The sequence below is a fragment of the Bombyx mandarina genome, chromosome 17 (assembly GCF_030267445.1).
Source record: "Bombyx mandarina strain Sakado chromosome 17, ASM3026744v2".
NCBI lineage: Eukaryota > Metazoa > Arthropoda > Insecta > Lepidoptera > Bombycidae > Bombyx > Bombyx mandarina.
The window spans coordinates 16027424-16054665 of NC_143223.1; the positions used below are offsets into that span (position 1 = coordinate 16027424).

Sequence of the window (27242 nt, forward strand, 5' to 3'; positions counted from 1 at the left end):
CTACACCAGGTCCACCCGTAGCATGCTCACCCCGTCGTCTCGCGCCGGACAAACTTAATATTGCAAAACAAGAATTTAACATTATGATAGCCAACGGAACTGCACGTCCGTCTGACAGTCCATGGTCATCCCCGCTTCACCTTACTACCAAGAAGGACAACGGTTGGCGACCATGTGGTGATTACAGACAGTTAAATTCACGCACAATACCCGATCAGTATCCGATTCGTCATATACACGATTTTTCACAAAGTTTGTCTGGTTGTAAAAATTTTTCAGTCATTGATTTGGTTAAGGCCTATAATCAGCGGAGGAGGATATCCCGAAGACCGCGATCACCACGCCATTTGGTTTGTTTGAATTTCCTTTTATGAATTTTGGACTTAGGAATGCCGGTCAAACCTTTCAGAGATTTTTCGATGAAATGACGCGTGGCTTTGACTTTTGTTATCCGTATTTAGACGATTTTCTTTGTTTTAGCAAAACACCACGTGACCACGAGGACCACTTGCGCCAACTTTTCAATCGTATGAAAGACTACGGTGTTCTCATCAACCCGGCCAAGTGTGTTTTCGGTGTGCCCGAAGTTACCTTTCTCGGGTACCAAATCTCTGAAAGGGGCACAAAACCACTGGATAGCAAGGTTGAAGCAATCAACAATTTCCCCCCACCAAAAACCGTCCGAGAACTCAGACGATTTTTGGGGATGGTTAATTTTTACAGGCGATTTTTACCTAACGCCGCTCAGATTCAAGCCCCGCTGAACGCCTTGTTATCCGGTTCGGTTAAAGCTTCCCATCCGGCAGTCATGGAAGGAGATTCACTCAGAGCTTTCAAGGATTGCAAGAAAAGCCTTGCTGATGCAGCATTGCTGGCTCATCCTGACCCTCAAGCCAAATTAGGTCTAGTTACGGACGCCTCCGATACCGCAATAGGTGGAGTACTTCAGCAGCTCAAAGAGGAAGGTTGGCAGCCATTAGGTGTCTTCTCCCGCAAGTTGAGCCCGTCACAGATGAAATACTCTCCGTACGACCGTCAGCTCCTTGCGATTTACGAGAGCATACGCTACTTTCGGCACATGCTGGAAACCACCCACTTCACATTCTACACTGACCACAAGCCGCTATGTTACGCTTTCTACCAGCGGAAAAGTAACTGTTCACCACGTCAGTATAGGCACCTCGACTTCATCTCGCAATTCACCTCGGACATCGTTCACATCGCCGGTAGAGATAACGTGGTGGCGGATACCCTATCGCGCGTTGATGAACTGCAGACGCCTGTCGATCTCGAAGTGATGGCCAATCTACAAGCCTCAGATGCTGAACTCCAAGACCACCTTACAGGCGAGACTTCTCTTCGCCTAGTCCAGACGAGCATACCTGGGAGTCGTGCCATTTTGTCCCAATGCGACAGCTAAACTCGTTGCACAACGCTTCGTTTGGCCACTGATGCGTAAGAACTGCTGTGAATGGGCCAAGGCATGTTTGACTTGTCAGCGTGCGAAGATAACTAGACACGTTGCCTCACCTTTAGGTACGCACGTTTTGCCTTCAGCGCGTTTCAGACATGTTCATTTAGATCTGATCGGTCCACTACCGCCCGCTGGCGAATATCGGTATTGCCTCACAGCCGTCGATCGCTTCACACGATGGCCGGAAGCAGTGCCTATTACTGACATCACCGCTGAAACAGTAGCCAAAGCGTTCATCTCCTGTTGGGTGGCGCGATACGGTTGTCCTACCGAGATCGTTACCGATCGAGGCGGACAATTCCAGTCGGCGTTGTTTCAACAAATGTCCAGGTCCATCGGTTTCGATAACCGGAGGACCACTGCTTACCACCCACAATGCAACGGTTTGGTTGAGCGTTTTCACCGACAGCTGAAGGCAGCCATCACCTGTCATGCTGACGTCAACTGGGCCGAGTCTCTGCCGTTTGTACTCCTCGGCGTAAGGAGTGCCTTCAAAGAAGATCTTCAGTCTTCGTCGGCTGAGTTGGTTTACGGTGAGCCGCTTCGTCTACCGGGCGAATTTTTCGGCCACGAGGTTGCCTACTACACCACCGACATAACCGAGTTCTCAGCACGGATGAAGTCTTTTGCCGAGAAGGTACGCCCTGTTCCACCCCAGCACCACTCCAAGCACAGAACCTTCGTTTTCAAGGACCTGAAAACTTGTACTCACGTATTCCTTAAGGAAGAAGTGATACGTGGCGCATTACAGCCAGCTTACACGGGTCCACACGAAGTACTCAAGAGAGGCGCCAAAACCTTTGTTGTTCGCGTTCTGAACAAAGATATGACAGTAAGCATAGACCGCCTTAAGCCAGCTTATATACTGTCGTCCGATGTTCCAGTACTCCGGGGCAACATACCAAAACTTCCCGATTCCGACCCGGATCCAAAACCAGATCCAGGGCCTCCATACCAGCAGACGACTCGATCGGGGAGAAAAGTACGCTTTCCCGATTATTATCGACCTAAGTAGGTCTCTGGAGGGGAGTGTTGTAGGTGTTTCTACTATATTTATGGATATTAGTTCATATTATTTATTAATTTACAATGCACATCTACTCAATATTTAATATTATATCATATTTAATTACGTATTCTATAACACACTCTCATACAGTACACAAATACGCCAAACAATCATACATTCACAACACTACTCAAAATTATATTATTTACACAAGCATAGTCGGGCGTAACCGCTAGTATGCAGCAAAGACCCCGACTATGTATAACTACGTACGTACTGGTCGTCGCCTGCGCCACGACTCGGCCGCCGCTCGCGGCCAGTCGGGTTTGATTTAGGTTATATTATATAATCTTACTCTATGGGTTTGATCAACGCCACGCTAACACTGTGTCACTCCTCGACTTACGACTTACGTACTCTTTTGCTTCGTTACGATTTATTGCTTTCACCTATTTTGTATTATTGTGTTTGAACTTGCTACTGCTTTATCTGTGCCTTCTGTACTCCGTAATTTCTCCTTCTAAATATTGCTATACTATCTGTGATTGGAATTAAACTGTCCATCCAATTACGGACTCGTTATTGTGCCGCCCGGCACTGGTGACCTTACAACCACCACCAACGACCACCAAAAACGCTTCACTTTCCCCCCTCTGCCTCTTCATGAGTTCTGTCTCATGCGAGGTTTGGACGTTGGTTGTTGAGCGACAGGAGGTTTTAGTCAGTTCGACTCTGACATGCCCCGCCCTCCATCCCCAGTGGAGGGCGGAAGTCCGGAGATTTCCTCCTGACCAAAAAAAAAAAAAACCTCCAAAAAGTCCACTGAGATCTTAATAAATGACCACCGTTTTACTGAGATTATATTTCATCCCATATCATCTCATTTCATTTCATCCCAGTTGATTAATGTTTCAAATTAATCATATTCATTTCATTTCACTCCATAATATCATTTTTCATAAAAATATGAATATAAATTAAAATAAGATATGACTTAAAGGTCTCAGTTACCAGGTCATAAAATCCATTACAAATGTAGGAATAATTCCAGCGCACCCTGGCGGCCGTAGATTACCATGTATTCTCGAATATTTATAGTCTGTGGCATGTCACCTTTTACATCGAAAAGGACTTTTTGGCGGGAACGCGAGGAGTGAAGTTGTGTGATTTGTTTTATTTTGTCTATTTAGTGTTTCTTCAGGTTTAAATGTGTAATAATGGTGGTTTATTAACTGTTTAATATCTGTGAAAGTGCACAAATGTGGGAAAATGAAACAAAGCTGCTGGACGTAACTTCTCGGGTTCCTCCAAAAAGTCCACTGAAAAAATCTCTGTAAATGACCACCATTTTACTGCGATTATATTTCATCCCATATCATTTCATTTCATTAAATTTCATCCCAGTCGATTAATGTCTCAAATTAATCATCTTCATTTCATTTCACTCCATATTATCATGTTTCATAAAATTAAGAATATAAAGTAAAATAAGACATGACTTAAAGGTCTTAGTTACCAGGTCATAAAATCTCTTAAAAAAATATATCGAAAAAAGTCAGGATCGAAATTTTTGAGCGAGCTATAGTTTGTGGTGATAAAATTAATAATTTCAAGTAGATTAATTGTTGTAATTGATATAACTAGTTAATATCAGTAAAATAAAGTTGTGAGTGATTGATATAATGTACAATTTAGGAACCAGAAGTACCGTAGAATTAAATAAAATTTCGCAACCTCAAAAAACCGTTCTGCTTACAGTAAACACAGTCGGTAGTCTGGCGCTCCGTTTACAACAGGATTTTTGAACGGAACTTGGCGCCAGATTCTACCGAATCTGTGGATAGAGTAAAGATTTGTTTGTTTTGTATTGAATAGGCTCCGAAACTACTGAACCGATTTGAAAAATTCTTTCACTGTTTGAAAGCTACACTATTCCCGAGTGACATAGGCTATAATATTTTTTTAAAAAAATTAGGGAACCCTACTAAAATCCAATAATGTAACCCAAGGTGTAAAAAAATTACCTAAAATATTATTTACATCGCGTGTCCTGCGAAAACTATTGATGATAGAATTAAATAATGTACTACGACTTTGTAGATTCTCGGCGGTCCGTGCTCGAATCGTGGTCGAGGCGGTTGGCCAACCCCACGTGGGGTCTACGGACCGGGCTATAATATTTTTTGAAAAAAATTAGGGATCCCTACTAAAATCCAATAATGTAACCCAAGGTGCCCTGGCTATCAAGTACATGCAAACAAGATAGAAAGAATCCAAAAACGGTTCCTTTATCATCTCGCTTTTAATGATAATAAGTGTCACCAACTGAAATCATATAAGGAACGCATTTCGTTCTATCGGATGCAGTCATTAAGCACACGACGTAAATCAGCTGATATTGCGTTCCTTTACAAGCTTATACACAGCATAATAGACTCACCAGAAATACTTGAACGTATTCACTTAAGCGTACCGCGCTTGGGCAGCCGCTTATGTAATCGGAAAACTTTCCACCTACCAAAAATCAAAAGTAATCTTGGCCAGCACTCTCTCGTCTATCGTATGACTTCCCTGGCAAATAGTATACGTGATGAAATTGACATATTTGTTTGCCATGCTTCTCTAGCCTCACTTAAAATAAATTTAAGTTCCGTGATCCACACCGAGCTGTAGACCAACCACATTTATTTTGATTTCTATAGAACATTAATTTCCCTCTTTTAATTTTTTATTTTTATCGTTTTTTTTTGTAAGTTTGTATATGCAGTTTTTTGTTTTCTTTGTCTTAATTTAATATTAGTTAACGATATTTTTATCTTAAGCACAAACGCTCTTAAGCAAGATGTGTTCACACCCAAAAGGGTGTATTCTATAATGTATTATTTTATGTAAATAAGTTCAATGTTTATGTGTGCAGATTTCATCCAGTTGTGTGAACCTAACAAACAAAAAAAAGGTTTAATAAAATTACCTAAAATATTCTTTACATCGCGTGCCCTGCGAAAACTATTGATGATAGAATTAAGTAATGTACTACGACTTTGTAGATTCTCGGCGGTCTGTGCTCGAATCGTGGTCGAGGCGGTTAGCCAACCCCACGTGGGGTCTACAGACCGTCGAGGCGGTTTACCCAGTCTTTGATGACTGGGTGAATCGTGGCCGAGGACGCCTCACCTTCCGTCTGGTGCAGGTGCTGACTGGGCACGGATGCTTCGGGAAGTACCTGCACCGGATAGGAGCTGAGCCGACGACGAGATGCCACCATTGTGGACACGACCTGGACACGGCGGAGCATACGCTCGCTATCTGCCCCGCTTGGGAGGTGCAGCGCCGTGTCTTTGTCACAAAGATAGGACCGGACTTGTCGCTGCCTGGCGTCGTGGCGTCGATGCTTGGCGGCGACGAGTCTTGGAAGGCTATGCTCGACTTCTGCGAGTGCACCATCTTGCAGAAGGAGGCGGCGGGGCGAGTGAGGCAAAGCTCTCCTCACTACGCAGAAACCCGCCGCCGCCGAGCAGGGGGTCGGGACCGGGGTCCCGTCCGTAACCCGGCCCCCTAAGAGCTTCGGGCTCCACCCGCTTTGTGCGGGGAGGAACCTTGGCGTGGGGCGGCGTGGTAGGTCGCGTTCCCCCGACCGCTCCGGGGGAAGGTTTAGCGCGGCGCCATTAATGCGGGCTCTTGGCCCATCGACCGAGGGAACCGCGGTCATGTTGCTGGCGGCCGCCGGTCCGGCGTCTGGGGGACGGCGGGATGGATGTAATATGCTCTGCGTAAACCCTGTCCCACCGTCTCAATAGCTCCGACTGTGCTCCCGCCCGGTTCGGGGTAGGGCGCCGGCTGTGAGAGGCAGGAGTTTTTAGTGAGGTTCGACTCCCACATACCCCACCTGCCGTGCGGGTGGGAATTCGGCGATTTTCTCCTGTGGAAAAAAAAACGACTATGTAAACGACATTATTATTTACAAAAAGTGTCCGGAAAGCATATGTCTAACTATTATAGTTAGGCCGCAATAAGTGTTATTTTATTAAAAAAAATAAAACGACGTCAAATATCGTTGAAATTTTTGTTATAGACCCGAGCGGAGCCGGAGCGGGCCGCTAGTTTTTAATAAATGCATGATAAAGTCGCCACACAACAAATATGTTTATTGAGTGCGAAATAAAAGTTTAATTGTCATGTTTATTAAGGCGATTATAATTTAAGGCATGTAAACATCATATCAGGAGGTTATTGCACGAGATAAACACAATAGCCATTTGGTTCAAATAATGACTTTAGTTATCTTTTGCGTGCAGTTAGGTTTGACGTGTGTATTCAATGAAAGCTTTTTTATTTAAAGCGCTACTTTAAATATGGAACGCGAATTGAAAAATAAAATTGTTGCCATAACGGGAGGAGCTGAAGGTATAGGCCTCAGTATCGCCGATCAATTCCTCAGCGAAGGAGCAGTCGTCGTGATACTGGATATAAACTTGGAGAAAGGACAAAATGCAGCCAAAGAATTGCAAAGCAAGCACGGTGCTACGAAGGTCAGTTTCTTAAGATGCGACGTTACGACCGATCTGGAATCGGTATTCAATCAGCTCATAGATGCTCACAAACGTGTTGACGTCTTGGTGAACAACGCTGGGATCATATGCGAGAGTTCATTGAGGAAGACTCTTGAAATAAACACTGTGGCTCCTATCGAGTGGACGGTGAAGTTTAGAGAGTACATGAGGACAGACAAGGGCGGGAGTGGTGGCACAATTTTCAATGTATCATCGATTTACGGCTATTGCCTAGACCCGTATGTGCCGTATTACAAAGCTTCGAAGTTTGCTCTGTTCGGTTTCAGTACTACGTTGGGACATAAGCAGAATTACGACAGAACTGGGGTAAGAATCGTGACTGTGTGCCCCGGGTTTACAAGCTCAGCGTTGACAGCACAACTGACGGTGTGGGATGAGCACGTTGAAGAGTTTGCGGCTCAGAGGAGCCAGCTGAAGTGGCAAACTCCTGCGCAGGTCGGTGCTGGTGTCGCTGAGCTGTTCAGGGTCGCTGATAGTGGAACAGCCTGGGCTATTATAGGGGGAGAACCAATTAAGCAAGTAGAGCAAAGATGTCTCAAATAAATATTGTTAATTCTTGTGTTTTCTTTGTGTTCTATGGATTAAATCAGGGGTGAGCAACCTTTTTAATCAATGGGCCAATTTTTTTTTTGACCTCACTTAAATAACTCTTATTATACGAAGCTTTATTTCTTTATTAAAAACAAACAAGAAATGCTTGGCAGACCGCTTGTTGCTCATCCTTGGATTGAATCATTATCATTTGATTCTCTCATTTATGCAATAAAAATGTGGAATACATATTTTGTATATTATTTATATTGTTAAGGATTGTGTTTAATCTACATTACATGTGATATATTATGTTTTTCAGTTTTGAAACTATTGTTACGCGCTGGGTTCGGGATAAATAAAATTCTACCGAAGTACAAATTAAAAAGTGTATTAACACTTAGAACTTCACAAACACTTTAAAATTCTCAATTCGAGTATTGTGTTTCCCGCTATCTGACAATAGATGGCGCTGTACTTCTCGAGCGTTCTAAATGCTACTAGATCCTTCGATATTCGTTCGGCTATTCGGCGATAGAAGGCGTTACTCTTACCGGTGTAACAGTATCTACTCGCAACAAAAACTCATACATAACAAACACAGAGTATCGACCCAGGTGTGTCTTATCATTATATTTGTTTACTCTAAATTGTCAAAGATTCTACCCAGCTGTATTTTTTATCTAAACGTCCGCCCGTCTTTGAATCAGTGTCAGAGGGAACTTATTTAGCGCTTGCCACAAGTCAAAAGATATTGCACTATAGACCTTTCGCAATTTCTTTATTTTCCTTTCGATCTAATGAGCTATTGGCTTATCATGAGACGGAGGAGTCGTTAGATCGTGACGTCATCCACAGATTCGGTAGAATCTGGCGCCAAGTTCCGTTCAAAAATCCCGTTGTAAACGGAGCGCCAGACTACCGACTGTGTTTACTGTGAGCAGAACAGTTTTTTGAGGTTGCGAAATTTTATTTAATTCTACGGTACTTCTGGTTCCTAAATTGTATATTATATCAATCACTCACAACTTTATTTTACTGATATTAACTAGTTATATCAATTACAACAATTAATCTACTTGAAATTATTAATTTTATCACCACAAACTATGGCTCGCTCAAAAATTTCGATCCTGACTTTTTTCGATGTAAAAAGTGACATGCCACAGACTATAAATATTCGAGAATGGTAATCTACGGCCGCCAGGGTGCGCTGGAATTATTCCTATTTGTAATGGATTTTATGACCTGGTAACTGAGACCTTTAGGTCATGTCTTATTTTAATTTATATTCATATTTTTATGAAAAATGATATTATGGAGTGAAATGAAATGTGATATTATGGAGTGAAATGAAATGAAGATGATTAATTTGAGACATTAATCAAATGGGATGAAATGAAATGAGATGAGATGATATGGAATGAAATATAATCTTAGTAAAATGGTGGTGGTCATTTACTAAGATCTCAGTGGACTTTTTGGAGGAAACCGAGAAGTTACGTACAGCGACTTTGTTTAATTTTCCCACATTTGTGCACTTTCACAGATATTAAACAGTTAATAAACCACTATTATTACACATTTAAACCCGAAGAAACACTAAATAGACAAATTAAAACAAATCACACAACTTCACACCTCACGTTCCCGCCAAAAAGTCATTATTCCTACATAAACTGTAGCTTCAAGGGGATAGTTTGCAGTTCTTATTGAACGGTTTATACATTAAATAACGTTAATGTTGTTACTGTTAGTATTTTAGTTTAAGTACTGCCGAAGCAAGTACTGTTGTTACTGTTGGAGAAACAATTTTGTTTTGTAATGTAATACCGAAATACTTTACGAGATGGCGTTACAAAAAATCCCTTCCCAAAACTATAAAACCGTTGTGATTGTCTACGAATAATAAATAATATAATAACTAATATTTATTCGTAGGTGATTGTTTAAGATGCTATGATTATTTCGGTTTTGATTTCATCAAAATAACTTGAACTTTACTATTGAATTCCGAAGAAAATTCTAATTAAGGCTGAGTTAAGTTCAGCTTTTTATTTAAGCCTCTTACTGTAGTTTTTAAATTACATTTATGCGGATTGATGTTTCAAGGTTTTCAGATTTTAATTTTAAATTCTGAAATAATTAAGAACAGCGTCATCATTAAATCAGCCCCACCTCCAAACTTATCTCTAGCGATACATTCTTGCCAAAAAAACAATTTCCTTACACCAATTCTTCCGTGTGATTGTCCGTGTGATTGATTGGAAATACTTAAAGTTAGTTCCACTAAATACTTAGGCATCACTATCGATGAAAAACTTACATTTAAAGAGCATATAGGCTCTACTACTTCTAAAGTCCGGAAATTAATTTTCTCCTTTAAGTTGCTCCGAGACGTAGCAAGTATAAACATATTGAAATCCATCTACCTCGCCCTATGTCAATCCATACTCTCATACTGCATCCTGGCCTGGGGCGGAGCAGCCACTTCTCATCTAATTACCCTTGAAAGAGCTCAGAGAGCAGTATTGAAAACTATTTTAAAGAAACAATTTCGGTATCCCACAGACACTCTCTTTAAAGAATTTGAGGTCCTGAGCGTGAGAAGAATATTTATCCTTAGGGCAGCCCTTGATTACCACAGAGAAGTTCCTAAAATTACCAACATCAAAGTTCTTGCTACAAAACGCACTCCTATAATCCCGACGCCCTCAGTTAGGACGGCTTTTGCTCGTCGTTTTAGCTCCTACATGAAACCTTACTTATATAACAGACTCAATAAAAAATACAAAATTCTTAACCTAAATTACGAAGAAGTTAAAAGAAAGTTAATAAAAGAACTGCTTAATTGGTCCTACTCTTTTTCGGAGGACTTTCTGAAATGCATTAAGTAACCCTAAACACGTACTTATGGTAAAAATCCTTATACCTGTTCCTTTTCTTATATATATGTGTATGTGTATGTATATATATGTATATGTGTGGGTGTGTATATATATATGTATAATATTTCGCTTAACTATTTTGATTTACTTGTATATTCAGCACCGTTATTACTAGTTTTAAGATACTCCTGTAAAAAAAACTCTCCACGAGACAGGCAGTGCCTAGTGTGGAGAGTTTTTAGCAAACTGTTATGTGTAAATGTATCAAGGTTAATAAATAAATTATTAATTATTAATCTACCCTTCACATTTGAAACAAAATTTAATTCGGTTTAAATTTGTAAAAGTTGATGTTGATTATTATTACACTGTAACGCAGCGTTCCGTTTCGCGGGGCAACAGCAGCCAAAGGGAATGTGACTCAGGTCCGTGCCGCGAAGACCCACCCCGCGCTACCCGCGCCCGCGCATCTGTTGCATCATTCGCACCCCCAATTAGTGCGCGCCAGACTTTGAAGCGGAATACACGCGTCCCCGGTCGATACCGGAACTGACAACCCGAGAGTCTCATGCCAGTCGGGCACCTAACATTAAACTGGCAGCCCAAGCGCGGGCCCTTTAACTAGTATTTCGGAGTGAATCTACGTAATTACGACACGTACTCGTCGTCAGTCACGGCGTCAATCCGATTTTCAAGACGTTGAAGAAGAAATTGGTTCAACCGCGGGACCGACGCCAACATTTACCGCAAACAACATGGCGTCATTACAAGAAAGTCAAATGGCAGCATTCGAACGCCTACTCGACCGAGTTTTTGAGCATAAAACTCAACTCGAATCATCAGCAACACCGACGTCGGAGCCGACATCGCCGCCTTCCTCGACGCCCGCTCACCATTCTGGGAACTTCGCGTCATGCACGGCGCGGTTCAGCGGAGCGCCCGGCGACTCACTCGACGGTTTTCTTGACGCGGTCGAATCATACAAAGATTGTGCTGACGTAGGACACGCCATCGATGTTACTAACCGGAAATGCAGCCGTGTGGTGGCAAGGCGTTAAAGCTAGCATCACTTCCTGGGACGACGCTTTATCATCGTTACGAAGCGCTTTCGGTGATTGCAGACCGCCCCATCGAGTCTACTTAGAGCTCTTCAAAATGTCGCAAGGACAAAGAGAGAAGACGGAGATCTTCGTTGCCAGAGCACGAGCCCTACTAGCTCGACTCCCACCTGGTGACCTTAGTGAGAAAGTTCAAATTGATATGCTTTACGGCCTTCTACACCGTCGTGTTCGTAAAAAATTAAGAAGAGACGAAATAACTTCATACGACACGTTATTAAAGAAAACGCGCCATATCGAGGACTCCATCTACGAGACCAGTCCGCCTGAATTTATTCATCATCCTCAGCGAGCGACGCCACGTTCATCGGGTAGTACCGTAGGCGAAGTTCCCGCCGGTGCTTCGACTTCGCAGCATACATACGCGCGGATGACGCCGCGGAAAATATTCAACTCGGGCGCGGCTGGCGGCCCGCCACGCGACGACAGCGCTGCGCCGAGCACCGTTCGAGTCCCCGCGCCTCGCTACACGAACACTTATAATGTATCATCTACGTCGATTGTTAAAAGACTGTTCTGTGTTTATTGCAAAAAGTACGGACATATTCGTGATGAGTGTTTAAAATTAGCGTCAAAAACGAAATTCGACAACGAAAATACGCAAGCTGTATCCTCGTGTTACGGGTGTGGTACCAAAGGTGTTACTCGGTCTCAGTGTACAAAGTGTAACGCAAGTTATTACGCCGTCGACGCTGCACGGACCCGATCAGTCACATCCGATTTACCTATTGGTAAAGTAAATACACAGCTGTCAAGTTCAGTGAACTCTATTCATCGCGGCAGCTCGTTGCATACAGCTTGCACTTCAAACACCGTAAAGTCGTCCATTTATATTAATAATCGTAAACAATGTTTTGTTGATAATGAAAATAATTATTATCCTACCGATTTTAAGGCGATTCTTCCTCCGCGCTTTTTCGGTACTGATAACAAGGTTAGACTTCAAAATTATTCTAGACTTAATCATAATATAAACAATAATATTAGTTCTAGGAATAGGCCCCTGATGCGTTACTCGAGTGGTACCGAACCAAAACATAGTTATTCCGAGGTACCAAGTGGCCGCGATAGGGTGGGTGACCATGATGAACGAAAATAGTGTGACCATGGAAAACGTCGGACATTTTTCGACGATTAATTCTAATGTGAAAAGTGTTGCCCAGAGTAACTCTACTGAGCACCAGGTTAGGTTAAGACCAATTTTAAGTGTTCAAATTTTAGGTATACGAGGTAATGCTTTGTTGGATACGGGAGCTAAGAGTAGCGTTACCGGTGCGTTGCTTTATGAATTGCTGTTAAAGCATAACCATCCGTGTGAGGAAACCAGGCGTCGGGTGAGGCTTGCAGACGGTTCCGCGCGCACCCGCCGAGTTTTGCTCACTACTCTAGAAGTAAGGATAAGTCCCGAAAGGTCAGAAACCCTTGAATTTACTGTTTTTCCAGATGCTCAAAATAATGAAACTTTGCTTGGCATGGATTTTTTGGTGGCGGCAGGTATTGTGCTTGACTTTGCTTCATCCACTTGGCATTTTTCGGGAAAACGGGTTACCTATCCAATTGAATATGAGTGCCCTAAGCCATGCATGTTTGCTTCTACTGCTGACTTCCTGCGTGATGATAAGGGTTCTATGCTTGGCTCCGATGAACGGCAGCAGCTATCACATTTATTGCAGCAGAATGGAGACATCTTTAGGGTGGGGGGAGCCCCAACCCTTTACGCCGAGCACCACATTGATACCGGTGATCATCCGCCTATATCGGTACCGCCGTATAGGCTCACTCCTGTGCTTCAACAGCGAGGAGAGCTTCTCGCAATCGATTTGTTCGGGCCACTGCCAGAAGGAGAGCAGGGGGAGCGATGGGTACTCCTGGTAGAGGATGTAGCTACAAGATGGGTAGAACTCTACGCACTTGTTGATGCCACCGCCGTGGCTTGCTCCCGAGTCCTACTGGAAGAGTATTTCCTTCGTTATGGCTTGCTTATGCGTCTAGGGGTGTAACACGTAAGTTCATGCCACGACGGGATGGCCCGTATCGCGTAGTAAAAATAGTTAGTCCTACAACGTACTTCATAGCAGACTTGTCAAACAATGTCATCGGCAAGTATCACACCGCGGATTTAACCCACTCTCCGTCAAATTCAAGTACGGATCCAATTATGCCAAAGAGGCAAAGAGGAAGGCCGCCGCGTCTTCAGACTAACAGTCCCAAGTTGGACTCGGGACGCGTTCCCAACTTGGAGGGGGAGTATGTAACGCAACGTTCCGTTTCGCGGGGCAACAGCAGCCAAAGAGAATGTGACTCAGGTCCGTGCCGCGACGACCCACCCCGCGCTACCCGCGCCCGCGCATCTGTTGCATCATTCGCACCCCCAATTAGTGCGCGCCAGACTTTGAAGCAGAATACACGCGTCCCCGGTCGATACCGGAACTGACAACCCGAGAGTCTCATGCCAGTCGGGCACCTAACATTAAAACACTAATTAATTGAGCGTTTCATTAGCTTTTAAGCTGAGTGACTACATATTTATAATTTATTTTTAATTAGTAATAAATGAGCAAAAAATAATACTTAACAAAAAGATATGAAATCCGAACAAAAACAGTTTCACTGTAAAAAATTGCGCCAAGTCCACGTTTATAAAACTCATCTCAATAACATTTGCACTTTACAAAAAAAAGAAGACTTCAATAGCTTTCATTCTCTACAAAAATATGTGAAATACAAAAAAATACCAAGAAACCGTCATAAAGATGAAAAAATTAAAAAAAAATGTTGAAAATTTAAAAATAAAAAAATAAAAATTTTATCGTACTTGGCGCGCGTCATTGAGTACCCCAAAATTTTTCGGAAGAATTTCAACCCGAGAAAAAAACCATTTTGCTTTAATATACAGTGAAAGCTGAAAAAGTTACCCAGGTTATCTTTTTCGCTCTTGTTAGCGTTTTATGAGAAATTGAGACAGAACTACGGTAATTTTCAACAGCTCTCACTATATACCTATGGGCTATTATATGCCAAATCGACCACTTTTGCGTTCGACCCCTTTAGATTCAGCTGAAACTTTATTATTCTTTTCTACCCTTTGAAAAACATCTTTGAGAATTTTTTCAAATGTTTTGAAGCCAACGTATACATACGTATCGACTCGTAAGTAGCTTGTATTTGTATAAGCGAACACGAGAGGGTGTTTAGTTCAAATCATAAAAGATGAGTGGGAAATGAAAAAAATTCAAATAACATACGTATGAGATGTCGATTTTACTTAACTTTTGTAAAACTTATTATGAAATAATAATTCATTAATTACATTTATGCATTTCATAGGTTGACCTACTTATAAATTTCTAAACATTGAAAGGATGTTCATTTATCCTGAAAAATTTAGGGTACTCAATGACGCGCGCCAAGTACGATAAAATTTTTATTTTTTTATTTTTAAATTCTCAACAATTTTTTTTTAATTTTTTCATCTTTATGACGGTTTCTTGGTATTTTTTTGTATTTCACATATTTTTGTAGAGAATGAAAGCTATTGAAGTCTTCTTTTTTTTGTAAAGTGCAAATGTTATTGAGATGAGTTTTATAAACGTGGACTTGGCGCAATTTTTTACAGTGAAACTGTTTTTGTTCGGATTTAATTACGCATCGAATTAGTATCCAAATTTGGGATAAATGGCAGTGATTGAATATTTAATACATTGCCTGCATAATTAACATAGTGTTAATTAAATATTAGTTCAAAAATATTAGTTTGAATTAAGGTAGGCAGCGGCTTGGCTCTGCCCCTGGCATTGTTGAAGTCCATGGGCAACGGTAACCACTCACCATCAGGTGGGCCGTATGCTCGTCTGTCTACAAGGGCAATAAAAAAAATTAACGATGCTAACGTTAGAAATGAATTGAACATAGTTGAAATACATTTGTATATGCAATTTCGAAATGGGCACATGTCTGAAAATGTAAAATGTTCAGGAAATGAAAAAAACTGATTATTTTCTAAAGCAGTGTAAAATTTAAAATATAAACTTTTGAGATATATTTTAGTGTTAATTTAGCAATTGAAAATTACTGTAATTATTATAAAATGGGTGTAGGTAAGCCTCAAAACTACATGTGTATGAAAAAACGTATTTGACAAAATATGCGACATGTGCCCTTTTCGGAATTGCATATTCATTTATTACGTCGAGTCTACACTATGAAATTAGTTGCATGACACTAATTTCGAAATGTAAATTCGCCTTTATAGCATTATCTAAGAAAATTAAATATAGACGAGTTAAAGGCTATTTGGTTTAAGCGACATTCTTGCAACTTTACAGGAGGGCCACTTAAAGTTTAAAATTTAAAGAAAAAAAACATGACAAAAAACTTCTACAGCTATTTGAATGTGAAAATAATTGATGTTCAATTAAAAATGTCGAATTGATACTGATACCGGAGAAAAGGGACTTTTAATTACACAGATAAATGTCGCATATCAAGTGAAATGTTGCTTGAACTTAAAACCTTTTATCCCTCAATATAGTTAAAATGCATTTAATTAATAAATATATAAAATAAAAGGCATTAATCAAATAAAGGCATTTGCGCACATAGGTTATGTTGCAAGCCAGATTTTGTTTCTTTTTATTTGTGTTTTTATGTATCTTTAGCTTGTGATGTGTATTGTGAGCCTAATAAAAGAAATAAATAAATATTGAAAAGTATTTTAACTGAATTTCTGTGCTGGCGTTAAGATTATGCAGAATGTTTGTAGCCCCATGATGAGTATTGTAATATGCACACCTGACAATATATGTCAACATCTGTATTGTTTTTGTAACAAGATTTGCGTATAATACTTCATCGGATCAAGGTAATACAAGTTAGGTGGTACGGAGTCGTGTGAGTTCGTATGGGTAAGCCTATTAATAGTGATTTCCAGTTTGAGGGATGGGATTTTGGAAGTAAAGTAAAAACAAAGGGAAGATCTTCCACCGAGCGGGTTTTTATTTTTTTTATTGCTTTGATGGGTGGATGAGCTCACAGCCTACCTGGCGTTGAGTGGTTACTGGAGCCCATAGACATCTACGACGTAAATGCGCCACACACCTTGAGATATAAGTTCTAAGGTCTCACTATGGTTACAACGGCTGCCCCACTCTTCAAGCCGAAACGCATTACTGCTTCACGACAGAAATAAGCGGGGTGGTTGTACCTACCCGTGCGGACTCACATGAGGTCCTACCACCAGTGACACTGTTCGGTAGAGGGACAGTCCGAATATTATTGCTTGGAACTCATACATTAATTTCAAGCTAGTTAACTAATATACTACAATAGTTTATTAGATACTATCTTTCTTTTATTTAGTCTTTTAATTCAGTCGTCTGATTTTACTTCGTTTTATTTTGTTTCTATAAGCAGATACCGAGATAACACGAACTCAATAAATACTTCATTATGTTTTAAAATATATTTATAAGTAAATCTATACTAATATTATAAATCTGAAGAGTTTGTTTGTTTGAACGCGTTAATCTCAGGAACTACTGGTCCGATTTGAAAAATTATTTCAGTGTTAGATAGCCCATTTATTGAGGAAAGCTATATGCTTTATAACATCACGGTAAGACCAATACAAGTGGAGCACCAATAAAGAATGTTTCAAAATAAGGCTTTAAATAGCTCCTTAACATTCTATAATTCAAAAATATTGTCACTTTCTACGTAAATGAAATGGCGGGTAAAATTTAGCGATATGCCAAAGTCACTATTCCACGTGGACGGAGTCGCGGGCAAAAGCTAGTTATTAATAAAAAACTTTCCCGCCCGCAGCTTGCTTCCAACTTCTCCCCCAACTTACAAGCGCGTCAGATGAAGTTGATAAATGACGCGAAAGGTAATCCTCACCGTAATCTTCGCCGGTGCGTCTCCGTAATTTTTCACCTTCTTCTATCTTTTAATCCGGAATCCGAGGCCTCGATCGGGAAACGGTTCTTTAAATGTAGTTCATTGAAAATTCTAGGATCATTTTAAGTTAAAATATATATTTTGCTAGACGTTGGCATCATGAGAAGTAATAATTTTAGGCTCTCTTTACATTCATTTATTTATTTACAGTCTAAACAATGTAGCTACGTTGAGTGAAATAATAAAAACATACGCTTAGTTTCGTTATTAAAAAGCTACCTTAAAACCTTCAACTTTTAATACAATCAAAAGCAACAAAGGTATGCGAAGGAATAGAAAAAGACAAATATTTTTGATCGAAGGATATTAACGATATTTCTGTCAGACTATTCTTTAGCCTAAAGAATAAGACGCCTGCTGCAGTCGTATAAAGCTAGTGCCAGGGCTCGAATCCCGCAGGCAAGTATCAATTTTTCTAATCATATACGTACTGGACAAAAGTTCACACAGTGAAAGAATGATATTGTGTAATAAAAATCAAACCCGCAAAATTATAATTTAGTGGACCTCTTATGAGTCTGCACGGGTAGGTACCACCGCATTAGCTTTTCCTGCCGTGAAGCAGTCATGATTTCAAGGGTGGGGCAGTTGTTGTACTATAAAAACTGAAACTTTAGTACTCGCGGCTCGAGGTGGTTAGCGCCATTTAGATTGTAGCTGTCTATGGGCCCCGGTAACCACTTAACACCAGGTGGGCTATAAGCTGATCCACTCATCTAAGCAATAAAAAAAATTCATTAGTCATCACCACCTTACTCATGACGAAAATCGCACAATACAACGGCAAATTTCACCTCAGGTTGTGATTGAGGACTGGGAGGTAGTATTATATTTGTGATCGTAATAGGCTCGGTTAACTTGTAGTCGTGGACTCCTGTGCGTATCTAATGCCAGAAGAAAAGGTTAATAAATTAATATGTTTTTATTTTCTTGAGATGCTTACATTTCAAAACATTTGGCACGCAAGCAACTAGCCCGGATTTTGTATTTATTTGTTAATGAGATACATAACACATCTGTATCGTAATTTGTATACATAAAGTTCGTATTCCAATTAAAACGTGAAATAATTCAAAAGATTCGATCGGCACGGCGCGGCGCCGCTATCGGTGCTCCGTATCAAGTGTACTTAAAATGTACAAACGGCAAATAAAATTATATAAAAATAAAATAAATAAAAATATTTTATTTCCAGACATCATAGTCTCGTAAATATTACAAATAATTTCAGAATTATTTTAGTATTTAAGTAAATCTAGGCATATCAACCCCGTCCCAAGCAGCCTACCCAGAGTTGGTCCATTCAGTCTTTCATCTAATACCATCAAGACGTCGGCGCTTCCTCCTACTCTACGCATAATCAATGCCACTTTTTTGCGCATTATCGCGAAATAGTCATCAGTGTGTTCTATATAATATGCTATAAAGAAATATCATTATATTTATATTAAAATAAAACAGGTTCACTTGGCTTAATATTAGTTAACAACGACAGGCAGAGTCAAATAATGTGTGATGTATTAAATATTGCATATATTTTAGCTAGGACACCGCTACATTAGGAATTACCGAGGACCTAGTAAAGGAGTTCGGTTTCGTGTAGTAAAAATCAAACCCGCAAAAATTATAATTTGCGTAATTACTGATGGTAGGACCTCTTGTGAGTCCGCGCGGGTGGGTACCACCACCCTGCCTATTTCTGCCGTGAAGCAGTAATGCGTTTCGGTTTGAAGGGTGGGACAGCCGTTGTAACTTACTTGAGACCTTAGAACTTATATATCTCAAGGTGGGTGGCGCATTTACGTTGTGGATGTCTATGGGCTCCAGTAACCACTTAACACCAGGTGGGCTGTGAGCTCGTCCACTCATCTAAGCAATAAAAAAATAAAAACTTCAAACCAGGTTGCAGAGAGTGTTTACTCAACGCTAGGCAGCTACGTTGCTGTGTATTCATTAATCACGCCTATGAGTGACAAATCACTCTACATTTTATCTCCATTTAATAATTATGCTTTTTACATTAGATGGTAGTCTTCATTAAAAATACAATTGAACTAGATGAGATTCAAGTTACATGAGGAAAAAGTAGGGTAATTTGAATACAATTTAGTTGCACGATCATTCGTTAGTTGTTTAGATGTGACTGTGTTGTTCTATGTTTGTGAAATATATATTTAATGCATTTGTTCTCATAAATCATTAAATATTATCGACGAGTAAGACGTTTACGATAGTAATCACCTTTTTTTCGGACTATCCTAAACTCTGTACGAAAACTGACAAGAATTAACTAAGCATATCACCCTCGACACACATATCAACTTGTTTGGGTCCTCTAAACAAAAATCTACAAAGCCCTTTCTAGTTTTTACTACATTAAGCATATCAGAAATATTTTCGTTTAATCTCCAGAGAATACATGACGAGCACTCCTAAGCAAAAGTTGGTATGGATACCAAACTCGGGTGGAATACTTTGATTGCTTCTACAAAATAATGACAATGTCGCGCGAAGGCGATATGGAGTTGCAGAAACCAGTTTGATGTGGATAGACTTTTCTACTGATATGTCCTAAGATTTTTATGTGGAGGGTAGTTACAAAAATGTACGTTGAGTTTTTTGTTAAATATTGAGCTTTAACAAATTCACAATTTGTCATTTGATCACTACTTACAATTGACAGTTATAAATGAATTGTAGAAATATATGTTTTTTTCTGACCGTACTTTTAATTATGCTGTGCCTGTACAAAACATCGTAGCAAATGTTTTTTTACGTACTTCCACTACAAAGTAAAACAGCTTATTGGTATATGCATACATCGAGTTTAAAATAATGATTTTAAAATTTATCCATAGATAGAAAACTTTCATTTATTTCGAAACTATAATTGAAATTTAATATAAAACTTTATTCATGTTAAAAAACTCTTAGGTTACTCAATTTAATAAATAAAAAAGTACATTTGTGTTTTACCTTTTGGTTTACATCCTTTCGTTTTTCACCATAATGCTGGATGCATGCAAATAACTAGTGGCTATGGAACTGGCAGCTGTTGTGTGTGAACTCCGAGGGAAGTAGGATAAATCTGATGTTAAAGGCTAGAAAACCTTTTGTCGGGCAATACTTTTGTATTTTTTTCTTTTTAATAGTTACTAGATGATGACCGAGCTTTGCTCGGTTTTTTTTTTGATAACGCCATCTTGTTGTGTCTTTAAAGCGGTTAGTTGCCCTCAATTAAGAAAATTAGTATTATTATTCGCCAATAGATGTCGGGAAGAGTTGATTATTGAAAACACGAATAAAACAACATTTTCTGAAAATAAATCGTAGCTAGATCGATTTATCGCCCCCGAAATCCCCTGTCACGGTATATATACATGTTGGCACACGTCAGGAATGGCTGAGCGGTAGGTTCCGTCATCACTCGTATTCGATTGAACTCAGTTTAGTCCATAAAACTTTTCAATAATAATTATTGAAACTCAACACACACAACTTTCACAATGACAGGGTAAACCGACAGTTTCGTTCCACATACCGACAGACCGACCGACTGACTGACTGACTGACTGACTGACTGACTGTCAGAGACTCACTGACTGAGACGGACGGAATGACTGTCTGACACGGAATGCCACGACTCTGTCCACGTACCGCCATTTTATAATGAGGCGTTACGGAGTCTACCCTTCATTTTGTGATATTGATCAAAACAACATTTCATCATTTAAAATAATAATCAAAACCACCGTCTTAATATTACTAAAAGTCCGTATCCACGACAACTAAAAGTCGTTATCCACGACATACATATAACTAGTCAGGTCATAAGTATTGTCACACAGTAAAAACTTTTCTTTTAGAATGCTGGCCACAAAAAAGTTTATTGAATTCGAATTTCGAATTGTTCATGAAAATAAAAATGTATACTTTTAGAATTTTACTCATTTTTAAATATGGAGTGGACGCTTAAAGAAGACCGTGTTGCAGTTATTGCGTTGCATCGTTGCGGTTACGCGCCAATTCAAATTTTTAACATACTGAAAAATTTGAATATAACCAAAAGATTCGTTTATCGTACCATCAAACGATACAATGAAGACTCTAGTGTAGATGACAGGTCAAGAAGTGGTCGCCCTCGGTCTGTTTGGACTCCAGCAGTGATAAAAGCTGTGAAGGCGCGAATTCAAAGAAATCCCAAACGTAAGCAGAAACTGTTAGCCCTTTAGATGGGGTTAAGCAGAACCACGGTGAAAAGGGTGTTAAATGAAGACTTAGGGCTTTGGGCATATCGAAGAAAAACAGGACATCGTTTGAATGCTCGTCTAATGGACCTGAGACTGAAGAGATGCCGCGCTTAGTTGAAGCGGTACGCGGGAAAAAAATATCGGGAAATTCTTTTTTCGGATGAAAAAATTTTTACCGTAGAAGAGAGCTACAACAAACAAAATGATAAGGTGTACGCACACAGTAGTGAAGAAGCGAGCAACCGTATTCCGCGTGTCCAACGAGGTCATTTTCCATCCTCGCTCATGGTATGGTTGGGAGTTTCTTATTGGGGCTTAACAGAGGTACATTTTTGTGAGAAAGGTGTAAAAACGAATGCAGTTGTGTATCAAAATACAGTCCTGACGTACCTTGTGGAACCTGTTTCTCATACCATGTTCAAGATGATTTGAATCCGTTAGATTACAAGATATGGCAACACTTGGAGGAAAAGGCGTGCTCAAAGCCTCATCCCAATTTGGAGTCACTCAAGACATCCTTGATTAAGGGAGCCGCTGATATTGACATGGACCTCGTTCGTGATGCGATAGACGACTGGGCGCGCAGATTGAAGGCCTGTATTCAAAATCACGGAGGTCATTTTGAATAAACTTTAGTGTCATAAGAATCTATGTTTTGTTAAGTTCATTTTGGTATATGAATGGTTACATAATGAATAAACTTGTTTCAATTATTTTACATTAAACATGTGACAGAATTTATGACCTGACTAGGTATAATAATAATTAAATGAATAGTATGTACCTAAATACGAATTAAGGTTGTTAATAAAGACTTCTTTATCTTTATTTTTATCTATATTACTGTTACGCCGGTAAACAATGCCATCTATCGTCGAATAGCAGAAACGCTTTATTTATTTATTTTTAGTGTTACTTAGATCCCTGGATGAGCTCACAGCCCACCTGGTTAAGTGGTTACCGCAGCCCATAGACATCTACAACGTAAATGCGCCACCCACCTTGAGGTATTAGTTCTAAGGTCTCAAGTATAGTTATAACAGCTGCCCCACTCATCAAACCGAAACGCATTACTGCTTCACGGCAGAAATAGGCAGGGCGGTGGTACCTACCCGCGCGGACTCACAAGAGGTCCTACCACTAGTAATTACGCAAATTATAATGTTACGGGTTTGATTTTTATTACACGATGTTATTCCTTCGCCGTGGAAATCAATTGTAAGCATTTCTCAAGTACATATTTTATTAGAAAAATTGGTAGCCGCCTACAGGATTCGAACACCGTTGCATCGCTCGATACGAATGCAACGGACGTTTTATCCTTTAGGCCACGAAGACTTCTAGATCTCAATAAACTCGATCTCAATAAACATCTACAGTCTTGTTTTATCTCATCTTATTTAAATCTATTTCATTTAATTTCATAATCAAAAACATTTTAATAAATCTCATCTCATTCGGTGCCATTTTACTTATAATCCAGCAGGCATGGTTCAGCCTTTGTCAGAAAATATATGGCTACATGCCCTACGTTTTCTTTGGTACGTCCACTGAAAGAATCGACCTAAAATAAATATCTTTAAGTTCTGGGCGAGTGCTGACGTCGTCTGCCTGTCCAGAAGACAATGCATCAATAAAATAAAACTCAAAAGGCTTGCACCGAAAACATGAAACAATATCGCCGATATCGTTCATTGACCTCATTCACCTGTGACATACATGTTATAAATAGTTTATTTATTGTCTACACGTTCTCGTTTTGAATGTATGTGTCATGAAAAAGTACCGAAAGAGGTGTTTTATTGTATCGAAACAAATAAAGCACGCATCTCAGTAAATTATATTTATTTATTTACTAACGGCCCGCTCCGGCTCCGCTCGGGTCTTTAACAAAAATTTCAACGATATTTGACGTTTTTTTATTTTTTGAAGTTATACTTCTTTAGGCGCGTTATGAAAAATCGATGAGAGTGAAATTTTACGATGCGCGCGCACCGTGACACAAAATTAACAGAATGAAGTTGCCCACTAAATCGCTCATTACAATACGACCGACGTAACTTGGCGAGTCTGAATATAGCCGCAGGTGAACTTTCCGAACCGTACCAAGAATCACCGAATTTATACGATGTCAAGAAAAGGGATGTCCAATGTGCGTGTTTGAGGATGTTGTTAAATCGATTTTTTTTTCAAATTAATTAAAATTTTAATAAAAAAAAAAGAAATAAATTTAATAAAAATAAAGTATAACTTCTTACGCGCGTATATAAGTACACGCACCCTTTTCTTTAAATAAAAGAACAATTATTGCGGCATAACTATAATAGTTAGACATATGCTGTCGCGACATTTTTTGTAAATAATAATGTATTCTACAAAGTCGCAGTACATTATTTTATTCTATTATCAATAGTTTTCGCAGGGCACGTGATCTAAATAATATTTTAGATAATTTATTTACACCTTTTTGGAGTTTTAGTAAGGATCACTAATTTTTTTCAAAAAATATTATAGCCTATGTCACTCGGGAATAGTGTAGCTTCCAAACAGTGAAAGAATTTTTCTAATCAGTTCAGTGGTTTCGGAGCCTATTCAATACAAACAAACAAATCTTTCCTCTTTATAATATTAGTATAGAAGTATATAAGTATAGACTAGTATAGATTTATTGGAGCTCTCTTATTTTTATCTTGACCGTGGGAAATTCGCGAACATATGTTAAACTAGCGATCCGCCCTCGCTTCGCTTCGGGGACTATAATTTGTTATTGATTTTATTGAATTATCTTTTATATATTTGTTTTAGGCGATTTTCAGTTTTTTATACACTCTTTTTTTCGATATTTGCAGCACGCATTTTGTCATGTTATGTCAAACGCCGTAAAGTTACATTAAAAGTTATTAGAAAATTTAATATGGAAGTGTGGCGGGTAGCCATCATACAACGCAAGATAATTGACAGATGACTGAATCTCGCTTACGACATTTTCAAGATAAAGCGCATATATACAAGTTTCGAACAACAACATTCGGACCGTCGGTCTACCGAGCAATAACACCTGCTCGGTGGAAGATCTTCCCTTTGTCGTATAAGCCACCCAAACTGGTGACCTGCGACGAGATGTGAACACGCAACCTTCGGATTCATCTTCAGCGCATCAAGAACTCCGGCTACCACAATCCCCGCATTCTCGCAGATAAAAGCACGTCATTGAGAGTCGTCCCACAGCAAGCCAGCATCGCAGCCTCAACAGGACCATCGCAGCTTCCTGGTCCTACGGCACGCAACTTCACTGCCTCATCACGCCGCTACAGTTCATCGCAGCCCACGACCGGATCATCAACGCTTGGGGTCACACATCTCCGGCGTGGCAGCTCTGCATCACATGGACTACGCACGACACGCACGCAACATTCAAGCTCAGTCTTGACTCACCGCAGACTTCGAGCAGCACTGGCGACAATCACGCAGCATTCAGCTCAGTTTCGACTCACTGCAAACTTCGAGCAGCACTGGCGACACGCACGCAGCATTCAAGCTCAGCCTCGACTCACCGCAGGCTTCGAGCAGCACTGGCCCTTGCAAGCTAATCTCAGCACGGACAACGCTAACTAAAAATGACACGACCTCCAGTCTCGGAGGGGAGTGATGTGGCGGGTAGCCATCATACAACGCAAGATAATTGACAGATGACTGAATCTCGCTTACGACATTTTCAAGATAAAGCGCATATATACAAGTTCCGAACAACAACATTCGGACCGTCGGTCTACCGAGCAATATCATCCGCTCGGTGGAAGATCTTTCCTTTCGTCGTAAACTCCCCAAAGAAGCACCATATTTATTCTTAAATTTTCTAATTTTGCGCGCAATTTTCTTAAATTTTTCTTTTATAAGAACCTTTTTGACTGTTTTAGAATAAAAATAGTGTTATGGTGTGCAAACAAACCCAAAAAAAAATTATCCAATTTGTTGCCCGTACATACGTTACAGATTCATTTTTATATATAAAGATAATATTATGTGCGTTTCGTTACAAAAATTGGTTTCTGTCTGCGTGGAGTTTGGGCACCGGTAATGATACAGGTATACCAGGCATCTCAACCCTTAAGTCACGACGGCAATATGTCAAACAAGATACAGTATAGGCCACCGTACTACTACTAATATTACTACTTTTCGACGACTCGACGAGAAATAAAATCAGCCGCAGCAGCATACGTTTTTCGCTGAATCATATAGGCGAATCGTGCTTGCAATTCGTTAGTAGACTTTCATCGGAGGCGCTCAGACAGTCTCCACCAAACCTTTCATGTTTACAGCAAAACGTATATACTAATTGATTAGTTAATCCTTATTTCGTGAACAACACAAAGACACCCTTTCATCCTCCGATTTCCCTTGAGGCCGTTGACCTTACGCTTCACAATATACAGATTTCTTGTACAACGGAAATCGAAATCTAATATACATATATTTTAACACTTATATATATCTAAAACTCAGAAATATAGAATAAAAATTTGTACATAAGAGAAATATTCACACTAAGTGAGAATCGAACCCAAGATTCTAGGTACCAATTAAAACAAGTCGAAATATGACGCCACCTTCATATTTTGCACGGAAGAAGCGGAAACCCTGCATGTCATCTTTGATAATGGTAATCCAGACGAAGTTATTTCAGGGTTTTATTTGAAGACGTTGTTACAACAATCAGATATATGGCGTCAGTGATGTTTGGAGCAGAAGGTCTAACCCTTGAAAAATTCAATGTATCGGTCAAATGTTTGTCAAGCACCCAAACAGAAAGATAGGTGAATTAAATTGAATTTGATTTCGTCCGATTTTTTTTATCGGTAACTACTTTTCTATACTATTAATATTATAAAGAGGAAAGATTTGTTTGTTTGTTTGTTTGTTTGTTTCGAATAGGCTCCGAAACTACTGGACCGATTTGAAAAATTCTTTTTCCATTAGAAGCCGACATTGTCCCTGATGAACATAGGCTACTTTTTTAAATTTTTTTTTTTTTTTTTGGTTTCATGTGTGTTTTAATGTTTCCGAAGCGAAGCGAGGGCGGGTCGCTAGTATATAATATATAAAGCGTATGTGATTTATGTTTGTCTATGATTGTACGTTTTTCAATTGAGTCTATGATATAGGTATCATATATTATACAACATCGCACGTAACACGTAATGCTTCGTCAAATGAATCATTGTAACCGCAATACTGTTCAATTGAATTTGACTCGTAAAGTATTCCTAAAGCAGTCGTTGTCCACATACCGTTAGTGAATTTATCATGTCTCAGGTAAAGTACAGATAGAAAGGACTATTGTGTTCATTTCTGTTATTTCTTGAATTCTTGAATTTCGGAGTAAATGTGCCTGGTTAATTTAGTTATAATGATATATAATTATAATGATTGTTGGGATGAA

The 27242-nt window shown here is 39.7% G+C and overlaps 3 protein-coding genes across 3 annotated transcripts; all 3 read left to right on the forward strand.

The window, feature by feature from the left end:
* The first annotated feature begins 1796 nt into the window (after positions 1 to 1796).
* LOC149501174 (uncharacterized) lies at positions 1797 to 2489 on the forward strand. Its single transcript, XM_089734470.1, has one exon. The coding sequence runs from the start codon at positions 1797 to 1799 to the stop codon at positions 2487 to 2489; it is 693 nt and encodes a 230-aa protein (XP_089590596.1).
* A 4258-nt stretch (positions 2490 to 6747) lies between these two features.
* On the forward strand, positions 6748 to 7834 carry LOC114248064 (15-hydroxyprostaglandin dehydrogenase [NAD(+)]-like). The gene has a single exon (XM_028181182.2). It carries the CDS (start codon positions 6836 to 6838, stop codon positions 7595 to 7597), a length of 762 nt encoding a protein of 253 aa, XP_028036983.2. The 5' UTR covers positions 6748 to 6835; the 3' UTR covers positions 7598 to 7834.
* A 3536-nt stretch (positions 7835 to 11370) lies between these two features.
* LOC114252253 (uncharacterized) lies at positions 11371 to 13594 on the forward strand. Its single transcript, XM_089734091.1, has 2 exons — positions 11371 to 12525; positions 12813 to 13594. The coding sequence occupies exons 1-2, from the start codon at positions 11488 to 11490 to the stop codon at positions 12888 to 12890; spliced, it is 1116 nt and encodes a 371-aa protein (XP_089590217.1). The 5' UTR covers positions 11371 to 11487; the 3' UTR covers positions 12891 to 13594.
* Positions 13595 to 27242: the final 13648 nt, after the last annotated feature.

Bases quoted from the DNA above. Each gene is read 5' to 3' on its own strand.
- LOC149501174 (XM_089734470.1), top strand. From the start codon at position 1,797: ATGTCCAGGTCCATCGGTTTCGATAACCGGAGGACCACTGCTTACCAC.
- LOC114248064 (XM_028181182.2), top strand. From the start codon at position 6,836: ATGGAACGCGAATTGAAAAATAAAATTGTTGCCATAACGGGAGGAGCT.
- LOC114252253 (XM_089734091.1), top strand. From the start codon at position 11,488: ATGTTACTAACCGGAAATGCAGCCGTGTGGTGGCAAGGCGTTAAAGCT. The intron at 12,526-12,812 runs GTTAGACTTCAA...TTCAAATTTTAG, and splicing joins TTTTCGGTACTGATAACAAG to GTATACGAGGTAATGCTTTG.